The sequence below is a fragment of the Heterodontus francisci genome, chromosome 9 (genome assembly GCF_036365525.1).
Source record: "Heterodontus francisci isolate sHetFra1 chromosome 9, sHetFra1.hap1, whole genome shotgun sequence".
NCBI lineage: Eukaryota > Metazoa > Chordata > Chondrichthyes > Heterodontiformes > Heterodontidae > Heterodontus > Heterodontus francisci.
Genome location: NC_090379.1, coordinates 26,852,099 through 26,874,185, shown reverse-complemented (window position 1 = coordinate 26,874,185; position 22,087 = coordinate 26,852,099). Strand labels below are relative to the sequence as shown.

The 22,087-nt window shown below is 42.5% G+C and overlaps 1 protein-coding gene across 3 annotated transcripts in view; it reads left to right on the top strand.

Annotated features, from left to right (window-relative positions):
* Positions 1-22,087, top strand: part of vrk1 (VRK serine/threonine kinase 1) — a 105,719-nt gene that overhangs the window by 36,655 nt on the left and 46,977 nt on the right. For all 3 annotated transcript variants that reach the window (XM_068038713.1, XM_068038715.1, XM_068038714.1), the window contains exons 3-5: positions 10,729-10,784; positions 19,412-19,481; positions 21,271-21,358. In XM_068038713.1, the coding sequence (XP_067894814.1) occupies positions 10,729-10,784; positions 19,412-19,481; positions 21,271-21,358 (214 nt within the window). The remainder of the gene's footprint in view (positions 1-10,728; positions 10,785-19,411; positions 19,482-21,270; positions 21,359-22,087) is intronic.

Below are 22,087 nucleotides of genomic sequence, written 5' to 3'. Positions count from 1 at the left end.
TAGTAACTAGCCGACTGAGTATTTAAAAACAGTAAAGTTCATTAATTATGCTTTCCAGGAACCTGAAGCACATTGTGCAGTTAAGTAGGTTATACAAATATGCAATCTCTTGAAATTAATCAAAGAGTAGTTTGATGTGTCAGTCCCTTAGTTCGTGTTTTTGTATTCCTTCTGTTTTTAAAATAAAATAATTAATGTAGTTAACTAAAATAATTAGATACTTAAATGCTAAACGAACATAAATTTAGAAATTATTGTATTTTTAAACTTTAAAGGAATTGTGCATTCAATTGCCTCATCTGTTTGCTTTGAATTTGATTCCTGGTTAAATTAGTTTAATTGTTAAGGAAGTAAATAAGCCTCATTCCTGTAAAATGAGAAATAAACAGGTCAGTTAATCAGCCTGGATGCTTATGAATGTGATATAATATCCAAGTATTTTTAAAGTAGGAGGTACAGTTGTAGGAAAATGGTTTTGTGCTTGATTTTATGGTTAGACAGGATAGGTAGTTGCCTCCACTGCTGACCCCCAGAACTGAAAGGTCTGTTAATACTCCCTGTGGGCACTCGCTAATCTCGCGGCCACTTGGATGAGGCACCGAAGAACTGTTAGAACTACAGCTCAAGTTTGTACCTTTTGGAAAGGAAAACAATATTAGTGATACAGTGTTTGGTACCAAAGTAATGCACCAAAGGATAGCTGAATGTGGAGTCAGATTCCACAGTTGAATCTCTGATTCTGGCTTGATTTGCATGACCTGAAATTTTTGTGTGTGTGTGTATGTGTGTATATATATATATATATAAAATTCCTCATTGTCAGTCCTTTGAAACTAGGATGACGTCTGCTAGGGTTCATGATTTGTGTGTCCTTGGGTGACTCAGCAGGCCAATCCTGGAATCACAGGGCGGCGCAGTGGTTAGCACCGCAGCCTCACAGCTCCAGGGACCCGGGTTCAATTCTGGGTACTGCCTTTGCGGAGTTTGCACGTTCTCCCTGTGACCGCGTGGGTTTTCGCCGGGTGCTCCGGTTTCCTCCCACCGCCAAAGACTTGCAGGTGATAGGTAAATTGGCCATTGTAAATTGCCCCTAGTGTAGGTAGGGGATATGGGATTACTGTAAGGTTAGTATAAATGGGTGGTTCTTGGTCGGCACAGACTCGGTGGGCCGAAGGGCCTGTTTCAGTGCTGTATCTCTAACTTTGCGCAGAGAGGACAAGTGTTGCCCTGAGGAAGGACGGTTCTCCTTCCACTTTGACACTTTTCCCCAGCAGAGTTTATATGGTCATTTTCCGACTGTGTTGTGGCTTGTTGGATGTAGTGTCACCACATGGCACGGTTAGCGGCGAGTTCTTCTTATGCAGTGATGTCAATTTGTCCCCTTTTCAGTGAGTCCTTCAGGATGTCCTTAAAACATTTTCTCTGTCCTCCTTGAGATCGTGTACCATTCATAAGTTGTGTTAAGAGGATCTGCTTCGGAAGCCAATTATTTGGCACGCGGATGCAATATTCAGACCCGAGGAGCTGATTTTGCATGATCGTGGTTGTGATGCTGGAGGAATTGGCTTCGGTGAGGATGCTGGAGTTTGTTTGCCTGTCTTCCCACTTGACTTTGAGTATCTTGCGGAGACACCACTGGTGGAAATTCTCCAGCGACTGGAGGTGTCTTTGATAGGTGACCCAAGTCTCACTTCTGTATTGAAGAGTGGTGACAACAAAAGTGTTGTAGACTAAAGCCTTTGTCCTCTTATGGAGATTTCTGTTGTCGAAGACACAGTTATGCACTTTTTGAAGGCTTTGCTGGATCTCCACTTCAATGGTGACTTCTTGAGAAAGGTAGCTGCTGCGATATTGGAAGTGTTCAATGACTTCCAAAGTCTCCCCATCAATAACAATAGCTGGATATGTAGGTGCTTGTCCGGGGGAGGGCTGGTGCCAGATTTTGGTCTTGTTGAGTGAGAACAACCCTTTTGTATGTGGAGTTGGAGGTTGAAGGTGGTCTGAATGTCACTGTGCAGTGGTGGCCCACACGGCGAGTCGTTGACATATTGTAAGTCATGAATGTGCTGGAGAGTCACTTTAGTCTTGGCTCTCAGCCTGTCAAGTCGAAACTCAATCATGACCCATTGTGGGAGTTGGTCCCAAATGAGTGACCAAGCTGAGGTAAATAACGAAGAGAGTTGACTCATTCACACAGCCTTACTTGACGCGCGTTTGGATACAAAAGGGCTTAGTCTCCAATCCATTTCAAAGGACTATTGCTGTCATTTCATCATGCAAGAGTTGCAGAATAGTAACATATTTTGCTGGACATCCAAGTCTCTACGAACTTTCCAAAGGGCTTTGTGGTTGTTGGAATCAAAGGCTTTTGACAGATCAACAAAGGCCATGTAGAGCTCTTTGCATTGTTCCAGGCACTCTTCTTGGATCTGTCGAGCGACAAAGATCATATCTGTGGTTTCCCTGGATGGCCGGAAACAACATTGGGTCTCCAGAAGTATGTCTTTGCTGACAGGTAGGCAGTTCAAGAGGACTTTTGAGAGAATCTTCCCCACTATGGACAGAAGCCTCTATAGTTCCCACAGATAGATTTATCACTCTTCTTAAAAAGTGAAACCATGATGGCATTGTGGAAGTTGGGAGTTTGTACCTCTTCCCAGATTTTTGTAAAAAGCTCTGAGTTTGAGCAAGAGTTCTTGACCACCAGCTTTATAGATCTCTGCAGGAAAACTGTCTGGACCACATGCTTTGTTATTCATCATCTGTTGGATAGCCTTTTGTATCTTAGCAAGTGTTGGTAGCATATCCAAATATGAACACTCAGGCTATTTTGATGCTTTTGTTTGACACTTTTGACTTCCGATTTGAAAAGGTTCCGGTAGTGCAACTGCCAACGGTCTTGGATAGCTACATCATCTTTGAGAAGAGTAATTCCATCTTTAGCTCGGTGTGGGGGGAGGTACCATTTGTTTCTTGTCCATAGATAGTCTTAGTGGTCTGGAAGAAGCCGCGCATGTCATGCAGGTCTGCGTAACGTTGGATTTCATTGGCTTTCTCTACCCACCACTTATTCTTGATATGTGTCATTCTCTGACCTTCATGCTGGCTCTTCACGGAGCAATCCAGTCAGTCCCAGTGCCCTGCCCAATTTCCATAGCCTTGCAGGTTTATTTCCTTCAAGTAGCCATCCAGTTTCCTTTTGAAATCATTGATTGTCTCTGTCTCTGCTTCCACCACCTTGTGGGCAGTGAGTTCCAGGCCATTAACATCCGCTGTGTAAAAAAAGTTCTTCCTCACATTCCCCTGCATCTCTTACCCAAATCTTAAATCTGTCATCCAGTCCTTGTCCCATTAATTATTGGGAACAGTTTTTCCTTTTCTAACTTCCCTATGCCTGTCATAATCTTGTACACCTCTATTAAATCTCCCCTCAATCTCCTTTGCTCTAAGCAATGGTCATGAGCCATTCGTTAATGCAATTGGAAGTTCTGTAAGTATATCAGCAAATCTATTTTGATAGTGAACCCAACTCCGCGGATGCAGCGATCCTCCTCCTGGTTTCCCTTCCAGAAGAAACTGTATCCTCCTACCTCTCTAAGCCGGCCTTCTGCAAGGAGTTGCTTTTCACTGAGAGCTGCAACATCAATGTTATAATCTCGTAAGCTCCCGAGAAACTATGGCGGTTCACCTTTCAGGGCATTCGCTGTTTTGATTGTTCATTAGGGTGAGCACATTGCAAGTACAGGAATTCATGCATTTTATTGCTTGTGTGTGTTTTTGACCACAAGGATGGTGATCCCACCAGGTGCACTTTTCTGCTCAGGACAATTTGGAACAGGCTATGTTTGGGGTACCATTTCTAGCCCCTTCCTCAAGTGAGGTGAGCAGAGAGGACCTTCAAAAGGACTGCTGAGTCATGGATGCTGCTGCCAGAGAGCTACTTCTGTCTCAATTCCAAGAGCTCAGCGACCATCAGGCAAACACTTCCTACGTGCAGATTTGTGCCTAGAATCCTCCAGGTTCCTTCAGGTTCACAGCCCTGTCTCCGGCACTCATCCATCGCTATAGGACTTTTCGGTGTCCCTGACAGAGGACTGCCTGTCTCTGAGGAAGTATGTGTGCAGTCGACAACTGCACAATCTTGATGGGTTGTCAATCTTTACCCAATGGCATGATGAGCCATGACGATTGGTGAGTGCTGACATCTGCCATCACAGTCGTTGAGTACATGTGCCTCATTCATCGGCCTGTTCCACCGTTGAGGATTTGAAACATGTTTTTGTTGAGGTTCGTCCCGCTAGATTCGCCCAGATCAGCATAGCGGACTCACCTTGTGCAGGTTTTGGTTGGGATGGTCTTGGTGGAAGGACAAGCTGTGAGCAAAGCCACAACCAGTTCGCCACCCTGGGATGAGAGGACAAGTACCATTGGGAAGGTACTACTCGGTAGAGCCCTTGAGCCCATATATGTATTCAAAAATTTTTTTGAAATCAGGGAGAAACTAACTGTCTTGCTTCCAGATTGAGAAATGGCAGAATTTCTAATAAATAGAAAATGTCACTAAATTGTGGGCATAGAAAAGGAGATGCAGGATAAAAATTTCAAAGTACAGTCATTTGCATATCCTGTTTTGCATGCTCCAGCTCCACAGTTTCTATGTGTGATTAACAAGCTTGCAAAGGAGAAAGGTTTGCCATGGTAGTACCCCCAGTGCCTATAGAACATTGTAAGAAAATTGTCCTCTACAGCACATCTGTTTGTGCTCTTTACAGGTTATTTGTCACAATATAGTTCCTACAATATCCGTCTTCTACTAGGTTTGCTGTCAGTACTTTGCACTGAGAATGTAGGGAGCATAAGTCTGAATAAATTCATTAATGTTTTTAATTTTCACTTTATTTTGCAACATACATTCTTTGTGTAGTTTAAATGTTGATGCCGTTTTAATTCCGTGAGTTTAGGTTAATGATGAAAGGGGCGACAACTGTGCAAATCAAAATGTGGGGGGTAGTGAGGACCATGGGTTTCAGATTCAAATTATCTTTGTTTCATGGTTTGGGGGAATGTTTTCCCCATTTTGTTTAGACATCAAGGTATTACATGTGCATTTTTGCAGTAGACTTGGTAGAATATAATGTACAATTTGGTGTGAAATTGCATGAAAAATTGAAGTTGAAGGAGCTAAACCTTTTTTCCAAATATCTTTTGTTCTTTTCCTGAGAGATAAGTATTGCAAGAGTATAATCCCAAGGGTGTCTACAGGACTCCAGTGAATTGTGTAGGTGGCTACTGATAGTCAGCAGACTTCTCAAACATAAAAGACATCACAGCTGATCCAAATCCTCCTTCACTTAATGTGTCCAGATGCACACTTAACCATCAGGAGACTCTTGATAGCAGTAATGAGTGGAAACCCTCCCTTATGTTGAAATGTCCAGGTATGACTGCATATATGGCATCAAACTTGGTGTAAAGACATGGATACTGAAGATTACCTGAAAACATAACATAAGGAATAGGAACAGGCCTTAAATATATTCAACTTGGCCCATCCACAACCCTCTGGGTAGAGAATTTCCAAAGATTCACAGCCCTTTGAAGAAATTGCACTTCATCTTCATCCTAAATGATCATTCCCTTATCACAGAATCACAGAATAATGCAGTGCAGAAGAGGCCCTTTGGCCCATCGAGTCTGCACCGATGCATTAAAGACACTTGACCTGTCTGCCTAATCCCATTTGCCAGCACTTGGCCCATAGCCTTGAATGTTATGACGTGCCAAGTGCTCATCCAGGTACATTTTAAAGGATGTGAGGCAACCTGCCTCTACCACCCTCCCAGGCAGGGCATTCCAGATAGTCACCACCCTCTGGGTAAAAATGTTCTTCCTCAAATCCCCCTCACCTTAAACTTGTGACCCCTCGTAACTGATCCTTCAACTAAGGGGAACAGCTGCTCCCTATCCACCCTGTCCATGCCCCTCATAATCTTGTACACCTCAATCAGGTCACCCTCAGTCTTCTCTGCTCCAACGAAAACAACCCAAGCCTATCCAACCTCTCTTCATAGCTCAAATGTTCCATCCCAGGCAAAATCCTGGTGAATCGCCTCTGCACCCCCTCCAATGCAATCGCATCCTTCCTATAATGTGGCGACCAGAATTGCACAGTGCTCCAGCTGTGGCCTTACCAAAGTTCTGTACAACTCCAATATGGCTTCCCTGCTTTTGTAATCTATGCCTCGATTGATAAAGGCAAGTGTCCCATATGCCTTTTTCAATACCCTATTAACCTGCCCTTCTGCCTTCAGAGATCTATGGACAAACATGCCAAGGTCCATTTGTTCCTCGGAACTTCATTGAATACTTCCATGTCACATTACTCCTTCCAAAGTGTATCACCTCACACTTTTCAGGGTTAAATTCCATCTGCCACTTTTCTGCCCATTTGACCATCCCGTCTATATCTTCCTGGAACCCAAGACACTCCATCTCACTGTTAACCACTCGGCCAATCTTTGTGTCATCCGCGAAATTACTGATCCTACCCCCCACATAGTCATCTATGTCGTTTGTATAAATGACAAACAATAGGAGACCTAGCACAGATCCCTGTGGTACGCCATGGGACACTGGCTTCCAGTCACTAAAACAGCCGTCTGTCATCACTCTCTGCCTCCTACAGCTAAACCAATTTTGAATCCACCTTATCAAGTTACCTTGTATCCCATGTGCATTTGCTTTCTTGATCAGTATCCCATGTGCATTTGCTTTCTTGATAAGTCTCCCATGTGGGACCTTGTCAAAGGCTTTGCTGAAATCCATGTAAACTACATCAACTGCACTACCCTCATCTACACACCTGGTCACATGCTCAAGAGACTGTGCCCCTGTGTTCTAGATTCCCCAGCCAGAGGAAACAACTTCTCGGTGTCTACGCTGTCAAGCCCCTTCAGAATCTTGTATGTTTCAATGAGATCACCTCTCATTCTTCTAAACTCCAGAGAGTATAGGCTCAATTCAGTCAGCCTGTCATCATAGGACAACCCTCTCCTCTCGGGGACCAATCTAGTGAACCTTCACTGTACCACCTCCAATGCAAATATAACTTTCCTTAACTATGGAGACCAAAACTTTTTTTTAAAACCATTCATGGGACTATGGCGTTGCTGGCTAGGCCAGCATTTATTACTCAAGCCTAATTGCCCTCGAATTGAGTGGCTTGTTAGTGACTTTAAGAGTCAACCACACTGCTGTGGGTCTGGAATCACATGCAGGCCAGACCAGGTGAGGACAGCAGATTTCCTTTCTTAAAGGACATTAGTGAACCAGATGGGTTTTTACAACAATAGACAATGGTATTATGGTCACCATTGGATTAGTTTTTAATTCTGGATTTATTAATTGAATTCAAATTTCAACATCTGTCATGGTGGGATTTGAACCCATGTCCCCAGAGCATTAGCCTGGGGGTCTGGATTACTGGTCTTGTGACACTACCAATATGCCACTGCCTCCCCACTGCACACAGTATTCCAGGGATGGTCTCACCAAAACCTTGTACAATTGTAGCAAGACTTTATTCTTGTACTCCAGCGTCATTTGCCTTCATAATTGTTTGCTGTTCATCCTCTTAGCATGCTATCTTTATGTTCCTTGTGCGAGTACATCCAAGTCTCTCTGGACATCAACATTTGCAAGTTTCACGCCTTTTAAATATTCTGTTTTTCTATTCTTATGACCAGAGTGAATAATCTCACTTCCCCACATTTTACTCCATCTGTCACCTTGTTGCCCACTCACTTTGCCCGTCAGTATCTCTTTGCAGCCTCTTGGTATCGTCCTCAAAGCTTACATTCCCACCTAGCTTTGTATTGTCAGCAAACTTAGATACATTGCCCTATGTCTATTTGTCTAAGTAATTAGTATAGATTGTAAATAGCTGAAGCCCCCTCTTAAACACTCAGTTCATCTTTTTGTCATGAAAAGAAGGAAAATCTAACTGTTCTTTAGATTATTTCTACAACTACTTTTGGAGAATTTTGGTATTACATACCTGGATTTGTGAAATCCTGTGTATTCCTAATTTTTTTGGGTCAGGTATGTTTTAGTTTAGAGATACAGCACTGAAACAGGCCCTTCGGCCCACCGAGTCTGTGCCGACCATCAACCACCCATTTATACTAATCCTACACTAATTCCATATTCCTACCAAATCCCCACCTGTCCCTATATTTCCCTACCACCTACCTATACTAGGGGCAATTTATAATGGCCAATTTACCTATCAACCTGCAAGTCTTTGGCATGTGGGAGGAAACCAAGCACCCGGAGGAAACCCACGCAGACACAGGGAGAACTTGCAAACTCCACACAGGCAGTACCCGGAATTGAACCCGGGTCGCTGGAGCTGTGAGGCATCGGTGCTAACCACTGCGCCACTGTGCCGCCCGTCTGAGTCACAGATGCACCCCATCACATATATAGAATTCCTTATTGTAGAGTATGGAGTTTATACACTCCTTGGGTACACACCGAATTATCTAAACCCAGTGAACTTGGGCATAGGTGGGCAAGGGCCAAAATTTTTCTTCCTCTGCCTGCCCTACCACTTCCAAAGTATGCATAATGATACTGCTGAAGTTTAAACATCTTAAACTACAAACTTATCAGCTGGTTTCTTGTAGTTTGTCCAGCTCGGACCACCCTACTTGTTGAGACGTTGGCTCAGTTATTAGATTACTGAGTGTGTCTCAATCCCAATCGCTCATCGCATGTCATGTGACCTTCAAGCTGACCCAACCCCAATTTGTTAACCACTTTCTTTTTTGGGAAAGGAGATAGTCACTCTGATCCTAGTCTTGAATATACTCAATGAGCATCCATTGCTCTGTGGGGTAGAGAATTCCAAAGATTCACAATCCCCTGAGTAAATAATTTTTTCCTCATCTCAGTCGTAAATGACCATTCCCATATTCTGAAACATCCTCTTAGCATCTACCCTGACAAGCCTCTTAAAATTTTATATATTTCAATGAGATCACCTCGCATTTCTCTAAACTCTAGGGAATATAGGCTTAGCCTAGTCGATCTCTCCTCAGGACAATCCCCTCATCCCAGGGAATGATTCTGGTGAACCTTTGTTGCACTTCCTCTAAGACAAGTACATCCTTCCTTAGGTAAGGAGACCAGAACTGTACATAGCAATCCAGGTGTGGTCACGCCAAGGTCCTATACAATTGCAGTAAGATTTCTTTACTCATACCAATTCCTTTGCTAACATACCATTTGCTTTCCTATTGCTTATCTACCTATATGTTCACTTTCTATGATTCTGGTACAAGAGTATCAAGGTTCCTCTGGAAACCACCATTTCCCAGTCTCACCATTTAAAAAAAATTCTACTTTTCTATTTCTGCTATCAAAGTGGTTAATTTCACATTCCTCCACATTATATTCCATTTTACATGTTCGTGCCCACTCACTTAACCTAGCTATATTCTTTTGCAGCCTCTTTGCATCCTCCTAACAACTTACTTTCCCACCTAACTTTGTATCGTCGCAAAATTGGACACATTACACTTGGCCCCCTCATTTATGTTATTGATAGAGTGTAAATAGCTGAGGTCCAAATAATCCTTGTGGCACTTCACTAGTTTCTTCCTACCATTCCTATTCTGTTTCCTGTCCATTATGCAATCCATAATCCATACTAATTGCCTGCAATACCATGAGCCCTAATTTTGTGTATAACCTTTTGTGTGCCACCTTATCAAATGCTTTATGAAAATCCAAATATAGTACATTCACTGGTTCCTCATCTATCTACCCTCCTAGTTTTAACCTCCAAAAATTCTAACTGATTTGTCAAGCATAATTTGCCTTCCATAAATCCATGTTCACTCTGTCCTTTGATATCATTTTCCAAGTGCCCTGTTATCACGTCCCTAATAATAGATTCTTGCATTTTCCCTAATACTGACATCAGGCTAACTGGCCTATAGTTTCCTGTTTTCTCCCTTCCTCATTTATTAAATAGCGGAAGTTTGCTACTTTTCAATCTCTGGGTGCCATTCTAGAATCTCTGGAATTATGGAAGATCAAAACCAGAGTATCCACTATCCCCGTAGCCACCTGTTTTAAAACTCGAGGATGTAGGTCATCAGGTCCAGGGGATTTGTCGGCTTTTAGAGCCATTAATTTTTTTAGTACTGTTTTTTTTAATTAATAATTTTAAGTTCTGTATTCTCACGAGACCCTTGGTTCTCCCCATTTCCATCATGATTTTTGTGTCTTCCACTGCAAAGACGAATACAAAGTATATGCTTAATATCTCTCCCATTTCTTTATTTCCCAATTATCTCCTGTATCTGCCTCTAAGAGACCCACATTTACTTTTGCTATTCTCTTCCGTTTTACGTTCCTATAGAAGCTTTTGCTATCTGTTTTATGTCTCGTTAGTCTACTCTCCGTATTCATTTTTTTCTCTTTCTTTATTAATTTCTTAGTTATGCTTTTCTGAATTCTGAAATCCTTCCAATCTCAGGCTTACTATTCTTTTGGCAACATTATAAGCCTCTTCCTTTATTCTAATAATATCTTTAACTTCTTTGTTACCTAGCGTTGGACAACTTTTCATGTGGGGGGGGTGGTATTGACTTTTCGATGGAGCTCATATTTCAGTTGGATGAAATTAGATTTACATTTTAACTTTGTTTTTTGTTTTAGCTGATGAAAACTCTGCCAAAGCAGTTGGGAATTGTGCCCCATATGTCATTAAAGTGGTAAGTACAAGCAAAGTTGGGCCTTTTTAATGTTGATTTGTGAATTGTGTTGAAATGCACTGATATGCTAACTTCTGGCATTTCTCCTTGAGACCACGGAACTGTTGGACTGTGCCTTACTACCTGACCCTCGTAGAAAAGTTTATGCAGCGAACCATCTTTGACCACAGGTCAGGCAGTAGTCTGCACACAGCCTCGAGGCCCTGAAGGAAAAGTAGAGGGTGAACCCCATCTGATGGTTCCCCGAGCAGGCTATCAGCCATTTGGCAGAACCCCTGATCACCAGAACTTTAAACAAGCGCCGAGATGTAGCTTGGCTGGTGGTGGGAAGGGCTGTCCCCACCAGATTACTCATATACATCTGGAGTCTCAGCGCTACTGCATGCTGTCCTCAAGGCAACTGTGGTGGGGAAAGAGACCATCGCCTATCTCTTCTGGAATGTGCATTTGCAAAGAATTTGGAAAGAGATGCAATGCTTTTTGTCAAGGTTCATCATGAGCAGCTCCATAACACAGTACTCTGCTGTATGGACTATTTCTAGGGACGCACACTTAGACAAACATCAGTTGCTGCTGGAAGACCATCAATTTGATGAAAGCAGTACTTTGGTCTGCTGGAAATTTGCTGGTCTTCCAGTGCAAGGAGCTGTCCACGACAGAGTGTTGCAAACTGGCACTTCCCAAAGTCTAGGACTACATGTTGAGGGACGCAGTGAAGCTTGGGGCAGCCACTGCAAGAGCTCACTGGGGAAAGGACAGAATTTAGGCCCCTCCTGCCATAGTACACTGTGGGGCTGGAACCAGTGTAAAACTCCTCTGGGCTGTATACAATAGGAAATGTTTTCTCTAAATGTAGATACAATCTGTGTTGTACATGGAGTGAGGCACCCTAGAGTGCCATGTACTGTGTTTAACTTAATTGATCTGCATTGCACTGTGAATTGCCACACTTGAATTGTACTGTAATGTACCTTTACAAATTTTATGAATAAAGTATATTTTTGAAAAAAAAATTCTCCTCGAGTAGAACAGTTACTTGCCAGTTAACCTTAACAATCTAGATTGCTTTGAGGTACAAGGACTGCAGGCAGTGTGAAAATGGCCATTAATTTAACATTTATGGTTAAGGCCTGGTTAGTTTCTGGTAGCCTGAAAATGAACAAATTTGATTTTTAAATTGCATTTAGATACTCATAATTTTGAATGTACAAATTTACTCTCTGGCTTTAGCCAGAAAATAAGTATAATCTATCCAAGGCCAGATTCTTTGGATATGTGTATGTCTGTCTGTCTATCCATTTATTTGAATTTGTACAGCTCACAGGTTGGAATTTTTCAGAGATGAGGTGATGTAAAACAGACACTAAAAAGTGAAACTGCATGAAAGAAAAATGGTAGTGCAACTTCAATAATCTACCATAATGTGGGACTCCTACGAGTGGAGAAGTGAGAATCCCCACATTATTATATTCTGTTTTAAAGGCCTGCTCAGATCAGGAGAAAAAAACCTGACCTGAACCCAACAGGACCTCATCGGACCCGAGCCTGACTCAGTCCCTCCAATTTTTCCCGAGCCCGGCCCGACCACCGGAACGTTCCCTTTACCTACCTTGCGACTCCCTATCTTCAGGAAGTTGCAGCATGAGCGTGATGATGTCATAGAGACGTTCACTGCGCAGACGCAGAGTTTTTCCTCCTTGACGTCCCAGACTCTCAGTTCAGGTAAGTTTTTTTTTTTTCCTTTTAACACTTACCTGCAATTCTTGCTGTTTGTGTCCGACCCAGACCCGACCCGACTTGACCCGAGCCCGGAAGAGCGACCAGACCCAACCTGAACCTGACACGTCATCAGGCCCCGTCAGGTTCGGGTCGGGTAGCAGGCCTTTATAATGTTGGTAGCTCTACCGTTTGCTCCCTACCTGCCTCAGACCTTTTTATCAGCATTGCACTCCATCACTCTGCTGACTCGATCAGCTGATCTAGTTTACACCACAGCACTGTGTGGCTTGGCTGCAGCTATTGAACATTTTTGAAGATTATTCCTTTTTCTATTTCTTGTTTTAGCTAGGGATGCCTAAGGGTCTCAAATCGGGCGTCCTTTATTTGCAGGAGTCATTGTTTTCAAAATGGTCACTGTACAGTTTACTGGATGAGTCAAATATTCTAGGATTAATTGTGTCTCCTGCAGCATTCCTTTTATTTTGACCCTCACCTGGATTGTCCCTAATTCTGGAGCTGTGCCAGCAAGATTTCAGTTCATTTTCTGTTGGGTTTCCCAGTTCATTGCCATCCCAGCATTCTTTTCCAAAGAGGGGAGGGATGTACTGATCCTGGGACCTACTACTATGGCACCCTAAACTAGGTGAAGTGGTTGCTCTGGGGCCAGAGTGCAGTATGATTAATGTCCTTCAGATCCCTGTGACGAGACTCTGCCGCCCCACCCCACCCCATTTGTGTGTTGCAGCTGCAAATGTTTGAAGTGCTGGGGGTTGGATAGCGAGTTATTCGCAGCTCATTATCTTGAGTAAGGTTGCCAATTCTGGTTGAAAGCATTCTTGGAGGTTTGGTCACGTGATGTTTGAATCACATGATATGTGACCATGTGATGTCAGATTGTGAGACATCATTACATGGCTTCTACAAATGCTACTGGATTTGTCATAAAGTTTGAGTCCCTGTAGTTGAGAATCTTTATTTGAGATTTTGTGCCAGCAGCTGTTCTGTGATGAGTTAGTTCCAAGAACAAGAAGGCCTCCCGAGAGCAGGCAAAGAGGGGAAACTGAGGCAGGGAAAAGAGGAAGCAATTCTGTCTATCTCTACCCTCCATTCTCCTGTCTCCCTCTTCCTGCGATTTCAAGGCCTCTATTCCCAACTCCCTTGCCCTGCTAGTAATTCCCAACTCTTGTATATTGGTGATGTAGCATCCATTGTAACAGAGAAACACCTCTCGTCCTGGGATAATGCAAACATTTAATGCCAGTAATAGAGTGTTTCTCTGTTGCTATGCATACTGAGTAAAGGGAACTCCATTACATAAAAGCAATTTTTTCACCTGCAGCCACCTTGCACTTCCCTGCATGTCCAGTGTTTTAAAGGGTAACCAGACTTGGTGCATTGGGGCTGTCTGTAGTTTGGAATTTATGTGTGTCCATAGTTTCAAAGTGCAGTTTGTATTTATTACATTGTAGTGGTGTCCATTTTTTGGGGGGTGTCTGCTTGTACAGCTTTTACAATAGATTGCCATGGGCCTTCGCGCTATAGAAGTGCGCAACAAGTATGGTATGTTTACCTCTATTGATCTTGCGAGCGGCCTTCATGTTCCTGATCTCAGTGGAGTTGCAGACTTTTAAACAATCTCTTGAGTTTGTTTAAGTACACTCACAAAATGCTCTCAACTTCAGTGAGAGAAGGGCAGAGAGGGGGAACACAGAGTGAAGATGACACAGGGAGGGGGGCACAGGGAGACAGAGAGGGTCGCTCTCTGACAGGTGGACATCTATCCGGAATACTCCGCCTCACTACAAGTGTGCAGGCAAACATTGACTACTTGTGCAAGCAAAAAAATGGCAGGGATCTCACTAAATCAGTGTCCAACAAACTGACAAGAAAGTAAGGCAATAAATTAATGTTCTTATTGAAAGGTTCTTCACAAGAATGTACATTTGTTGTTTTGATTAATAGTAAGATACATTTTTAATGCTTTATCTTTCTGAAATTCTTTCACTGGCCCCTTATGTAAGACAAAAATTGTAATGTGGCCCCCACGCATAAAGGTTGGACAACCCTGTTATATAGGAATGAGTTGTGCCTTCAGGAATTGTGATCACTAATAAATTTGGAAGGGGACTTTAAGGTGGTTATCCAAACAATTGTAGTTAAGCGTTCTCTTCTGTATATTAGTATTATCATTGCTGTTTTGTATCCTGTAGCTATTTTTCATTGAGAGAAAAAGATAGTTGCCAATTTGGCTTAATTAAGTTCTCTTGGGCGTTACTGGCATTAATATCTGGATTGATTTCTAACCTGTTGAAGTAGCATTTAGACACCAACTTTTACTAAACAATGCTATGCTGTGGCTTCTGCCTGTTGATTAGTCGTGGCTGGAAAAAAGTGCTAATAGGATATTTTGCAACTATTTGTCAAATTAATAGCAAAATGTTCTATAAAATTAGCTTGTAGAATTAAACACAGGTGACTTTTATATATTGGAAAAATGCTCATTCAAGGATAATGGCTAAAATTTCTCTCAGTTGGATATCTTTTTGGAAAGCTGTGTTATGAAACGTAAACCTTGTTTTTCCTATTCTGAGTGAAGAATGTTAATGGAAATCTGCTGCGTTGTACTGTGCAGTTCTCATGGGTGTATCAGCCTTGGGATTGCTGTCATGGCATCATAGCCACTCCATCGTTAATCAAGTATAATTTCAGCACCAGCTCTGCCCTTAAAGTTTTTACTGAAATTATATAGGATAATAAATTGGGCTGTTGAGCATAAAGCTGTAATTAATATCTTGATTCATGCAGCATCTGTGATCCTCTGAGGCTCACTTACTGCTTATGATATTGTATTGCTGCCTGACTGTTCACTGTACTTCCTTCTGTGTCCCTCCTTGGGTGGGGAAAAAACTCTCCTAGTTCACTTCCAACTGCACTTTCAAAATCTAGTTCTTTAGCCTTTGGCCCTCCATTCAGCACAACATTTCTGCAGCTACCAATCTGCTCAACCACACCCTCACCTCCACTTTGATGCTCTAATACCCATTAAAAACATTGCGCACACTCGCCCTAGCCAGTTCCCCTGATAATGGCCCTCATTTCCTCTCCTTTAAGTTCAAGGGATGCAGACTTGAACGGATGTGGCAGTCTACTGGTTTAGCCATTCGCCAACAGATCTGGCTGGACCACATAAAGCACTATTGGGTTCTGCTCTCCTCTGCCAAAACAGTTAATTATTTCAGGATCGTTCTGGAAAGCAAAGATAACTGCCAGATTATGTTCTGTACTGTAAAGTCATCTTAAATCCCTCTCCTCTGTTTGTTTCTTTTACCCTCACCTTCAACAACAAGTGTGAGGAGCTCATGGATTGTTTGTCACTAAGATTAAGACCATCTATTCACCTGCCTCTGCAGCTTCCCTTCCTCACTGTAGCCCAACTATATCCCTGGCCTCCCACCATTCTGTAATTTCTCTCCTGTTTCCCCTGATGCCCTCTTCGAGCTCATCTTGTCCATGCAACCCTCAGCCTTTTTTTCTGCTGACCACCCAACTTCCCTTCCTGGCTCCCACATTGACTGATATTTTTAATAGTTCTTTCTCCTCAGGTAGTGTCCCCTTCACCTTTAAATCTGCTGTCATCACCCCTCTCCTAAGAAACCAAACTTGACATCTCCATCTTTATAGATTACTGCCCCATCTCCAACCTCCCTGTCCTCTCAAGCCCTTGTCACCTCCCGAATCCATGCCCATCTTTCTCAGAACTCCATGTTTGAATTCCACCAATCAAGTTTCCATCTTTGCCACAGTATAGTGCACAGAAACGGCTCTTATCAAAGAGCCTGGTTCCATTCTTATTCATTCATAGCCAGAGAATCACCTGCAGTGGCTTCACTTCCCACTCCTACACCATTGCCTCTGCTGTCCCCGAAGGAGCTATCCTTGGCCCTCTCCTATTTCTCATCTACATGCAGCCCCTCTGTGACATCTTAAAATAGTCTGTTTCCACATGTGTGCGCTGACAACACCTAACTCTACCTCATTGAATCATAGAATGGTTACAGCACAGAAGGAGGCCATTTGGCCATTGTTTGTGCCGGCTCTCTGAAGCAGCAATTCACTTAATGCAACTTCTCTGCCTTCTCACCATAGCCCTGCACATTCTTCCTTTTTAGATAATCCAATTCCTTCTTGCATGCTTCGATTGAACCTGCCTCCACCACAGTCAGGCATTGCATTCCAGATCCTAACCACTCTGGATGAAAAGTTTTTCCTCATGTCACCATTGCTTCTTTTGTCATTACCTTAAATCTGTGCCCTCTGGTTCTCAATCCTTCCAGCATTGGGAACAGTTTCTCCCTATCTACGCTGTCCGGACCCCTCATGATTTTGAATACCTCTATCAAATCTCCTCTCGTCGTTCTTTTCTCCATGGAAAACAGTCCTAACTTCTCCAGTCTATCTACATAACAGAAATTCTTCACTCCTGGAACCATTCTCGTGAATCTTTTCTGCACCCTCTCTTAACGCCTTCACATACTTCCTAAAGTGTAGCACGCAGAACTGGACGCAATATTCCAGTTGAGACCGAACCAGTGTTTTATACAAGTTTAACACAACTTCCTTGCTTTTGTACTCTGTGCCCTTATTGGTAAAGCATACAGCATCCTAGGCTTAATTAACTGCTCTCCCAACTTGTCTTGTCGCCTTCAATGATTTCTGTACATATACACCCAGGTCTCCTTGCTCCTGCACCCTTTTAGAATTATACCCTATATTTTATACTGTGTCTCCACGTTCTTCCTACCAAAATGAATCACTTCACATTTCTCTGCATTAAATTTCATCTGCCACTTGTCCACCCATTCCACCAACATATCTCTGTCCTTTTGAAGTTTATCACTATCTGCCTCATACTTCACAATGCTTCCAAGTTTTGTATCATCTGCAAATTTTGAAATTGTGCCCTGTGCACCAAGGTCTACGTGATCAATATATATCAGGAAGAGCAGGGGTCCTAGCATGACCCCCTGGGAAACTCTACTATAAACATTTCCCCAGTCTGAAAAACAACCACTAACCACTAGTCTCTGTTTCCTGTCACTCAGCCAATTTTGTATCCACGTTGCTACTGTTCCTGTGTTGTGCAGCACTTTATCATATGCCTTTTGGAAATCCATGTACACCTCATCACCCTCTCTATTACTTCATCAAAAACTTGAGCAAATTAGTTAAACACACTTTGCCCGTAACAAATCCATGCTAGCTTTCCTTAATTAACTAGCAATTGTCCAAGTGACTATTAATTCTATCCTGAAATCGTTTGTAGACGCTTCCCCACCATGGAGATTAAACTGGCTGGCCTGTAGTTGCTGGGCTTATCTTAACAACCTTTTTTTTAAGCAAGCGTGTTACATTTGCAATTTTCCAGTCCTCTAGTGCCACCCTGGAGTCTGAGGAAGATTGGAAAGCCTCCGCATTTTCCACTCTCAATTTCCACAGTATCCTTGGATGCATCTCATCCAGTCCTGGTACCTCATCAACTTTTAAGTACAGACAGCCTATCCAATAGCTCCTCATCAATTTTTAAATCTTCAAGTGTCTGAACTACCTTCTTTCTCCATGACTTGCACAGCATTTTCTTCCTTGGTAAAGGCAGATGCAAAGTATTCATTTACTACCTCAGCCATGCTCCCTGCCTCCATGTGCCCCTTTTTGGTCCCTAATCAGCCTGATTCCTCCTTTTACTACCTTTTTACGATTTTATATGCCTATAGAAGATTTTTGGATTTTCTTTTATGTTAGCTGCCAGTCTCTTCTCATAGTCTCTCTTTGCTTCTCATATTTGCTTTTTCAATTTCCTACTGAAGCTTCTATATTCAGCCTGGTTCTCAGTTGTATTCTCCTCACCAGCATCTGTCTTGACCTTTCCATTGTCTCTGTACCGTTGCACTGCTTTTCTGCCATCCAGTATTGGATGAGCAGAAATTTCCTCTAACTAAATATCTAAATATTGGAAAGCCCAAAGCCATTGTCTTCGGTCTCCAACACAAAATCCATTTCCTAGCCACTGATTCCATCGTTCTTCCCGGCAACTGTCTGAGGCTGAACCAGACTGTTCGCAACCTTGATGCTGTGTTTGACCCCAAGATGAGCTTGATACCACATACCTGTGCCATCACTAAGACCACCTTTTTCCACCGTCATAACCTTGCCCAACTCAGTGCCAGTTTCAGCTCATCTGCTGCTGAAACCTTCACCCATGCCTTTGTTATCTCTGGGTTTGATTATTCCAATGCCCTCCTGACCAGCATCCCACATTCTACCCTCTGTAAGCTTGTGTCCTGACTCGCACCAAGTCCGGTTCACCCATCATGCCTGCGCTCGCTGACCTACAATGGCTCCTGGTTAAGCAATGACTCACTTTTAAAATTCTCGCTCTTGTTTTCAAATGCCCCAATGGCCTTGTTCCTCCCTATCTCTAATCTCCTTCAGGCATACACCCCTTTGCAATATCTGCGCTCTTCTAATTCTGGCCTCTTGAGCATCCCTGACTTTAATCACTTCATCATTGCTGGCCATGCCTTATTATGCCAAGGCCCGAAGCTCTGGAATCCCCTCCTTAAACCTCACTGCCACTTTACCTCTTTTTCGTTCTTTAAGATACTGCTTAAAGCCTACCTCTTTGATTAAGCTTTTGGTTGACCTAATATCTCTGGCTGAGTGTCGTTTGGTTTGATGATGCTCCTGTGAAGTGCCTTGGGACATTTTACTAAGTTAAAAGCACTATATAGATACAAGTTATTTTGTATGGCTTTTTGTTGCAGAAAGTACTTGGTGTGTCAGGCAAAATACTATGGCTTTGTTGGTACATAGTTTAAAGAAGCAATCTGCTTTTTTTCTTCTATTTCTAGGAACCCAGTAACAATGGACCATTGTTTTCAGAGCTCAAGTTTTATATGAGAGCAGCAAAACCAGATCTAAGTGAGTTAAATATATTGTATGTGAAAAGTCAAATGCAATATGATGCAGAAGTAACTGCCTTCCTAAAACCAAACTAAGAGCAAATCTGATTTACTACAATTGAAGAACAAAAACAGTACATAATTTCTAAATATTTCTTACAGCAGCATTCTAACCAAATATGTAGTGCTTGTGATTTTTTTGAGCTGTTGCATCATTCCTGAACCCACTGATTCATCCTGAGTTTGTAAACACTCAGTTTAAATAACTGCTCATATCTATAAATAAGTATTTGAAACTTATAGTATTAGTCCTTTAGGAGGCAACACAGAAGATGCAGCACAGATGAGGGAATTTAGCTACAAGGTTGCGTTGGAGAAGTTGGGGTTGTTGTCTTTGGGACAGTAGCATAGTGGTAATAAAAACAAGAAATGCTGGAAATACTCAGCAGGTCTGGCAGCGTCTGTGGAGAGAGAAGCAGAGTTAAAGTTTCAGGTCAGTAACCATTGATCAGAGTTCTGAAGAAGGGTCACTGACCTGAAACGTTAACTCTGCTTCTCTCTCCACAGATGCTGCCAGACCTGCTGAGTATTTCCAGCATTTCTTGTTTTTATTTCAGGTTTCCAGCATCTGCAGCATTTTGCTTTTATTTTAGCATAGTGGTAATGTTGCTGGACTGGTATTCCAGAGGCCTGGATGAATGCTGCGGAAATGTGAGTTCAAATCCCACCACGGCAGCTGGAGGAATTTAAATTCAGTTAATTAAATAAATCTGGAAGAATAGTCTGATTAATAATCATGGAAGTACCAGATTGTTGTTTCAAAAAAAAATCTATCTGGTTCACTAATGTCCTTCAGGGGAGGAAATATGCAGTCCTTACCCAGTCTGGCCTACATGTGAATCCAGACCTACAGCAATGTGGTTAAGTCTTAATTGCCCTCTGAAATGGCCGAGCAAGCCACTCAGTTGTAGGTTGCCCACCACCACCTGCTCAAGGGCACTTAAGGATGGGCAATAAATGCTGGCCTTTCCAGCAAAAATGAATAAAAAAAGATTGAGGGAAGATTTGATAGAGGTATACAAGATTATGACAGATTTACAGGTAGACGGAAAAAACTGTTCCCATTAGCTGATGGTACAAGGATGAGGACAAGAGATGCGGGGCGGGGGCGGGTGGCTGGGTGGTGGGGGAGGTGTGCGGAAGAACTTTTTTATGCAGCAAGTGGTAATGACCTGGAACTCTCTGCCTATGAGAGTGGTGGAAGCAGAAACGATTATGATTTCAAAAGGAAATAAACTTGGGCTACTGGGATAGAGCAGGGGAATAGGACTGACTGGATTGCTCTACAGAGAGTTGGCATGGAAGCGACGGGCCGAACAGTTTCCTTCTGTGCTGTGATGACTCTGACTCAAATTTCTTTCCATCAGATGCTTAATTCTGCAGCAGCTAAGTTTTGTATAATTGTGATGTACATAAGTTTCTGGGTTTTAACATGCTCTCAACTGATCATTCCTTAGTCTATGGATGTTCAATGCTTGTCTTTTAATTTTTAGTTCCTGATAACGGGGGCAAGAGTGGGATTTAGTGGAAAGTGCTGTTCACATTTATTTCAGTAAAATAGCTATTTTAGTGTTTGCCTTGCAATGGTCCAGTTATATTTTTCCAAACCATTTGCTCTTAAAGCATTGTTAAAAGTTATGGAAAATGTTTGCTTCTCATGAATTATGGAATTTTAATGACACAATGTGATGTAAGTGATTTGTCTGAACTCTTTTTTTTTGTGATTGCTGTGTCCCTATTTCCCACAGTTCAGAGCTGGATGGCGTCCCGCAAGTTGAATTATCTTGGTGTACCCAAGTATTGGGGGTCAGGACTGTACGATAAAGGAGGCAACAGGTAAGTATGCCCATTCTTTTTAAAATTTCCAGTAAGCTTCTATGCCATCTAAGATCATTAAAGTTCAAGGAGGAGTATTTGACCCCAGACAATGTATTAACACCTGGTGGTTATGCAGTAAAGTCGTTTTCTTTAATCTTGTGGCCATTGCAGCTTCTGAGCCATCGAGTTGGAAATACATATGTAGCTCTGACAAAAGTGTAGCATTTTTGTCTGTGATGCAGTATGCTATCGGTGGCTGCTTCTTGCCAGTCATAAGGTACATATTAAAATTAGGTTAATTTACTTGAATGGCCCAATCTGGCTGATAGATTGCAGTGGTTCTCCAACCTTTTGTTTAAAGGACCCCTTTTCAAATGATGTAGTAACCACAGTTCCTCCCCCACTCCATCTAAATTATAATTTATAATACTTATAATACCTGTGAGAACTTGTATTTTGGCGCTGTTACTTGAGTTTAAGTGGAATATGTAAAAAAAAAACCCTCTCCCTCTTGCACAAGGCTGAACTCACCTGGCCCACCACCAGCCTTGGTAACTGCAGGTCTACCTGGAGATCTTCCTGCCACTTTCGTTGCTCCTCCGTGCATGCTCCCCTCCAAGGTAGATAGCCAGCCCACTCTGTGATGCACATGTGGCAGTCGCAGTCTGCTCCCAACTTGCACCAAGCCCACTTCCTACCGCCACTCATTCACATACTGCTTGACGATTTCATGGATCCTGGAAAGTC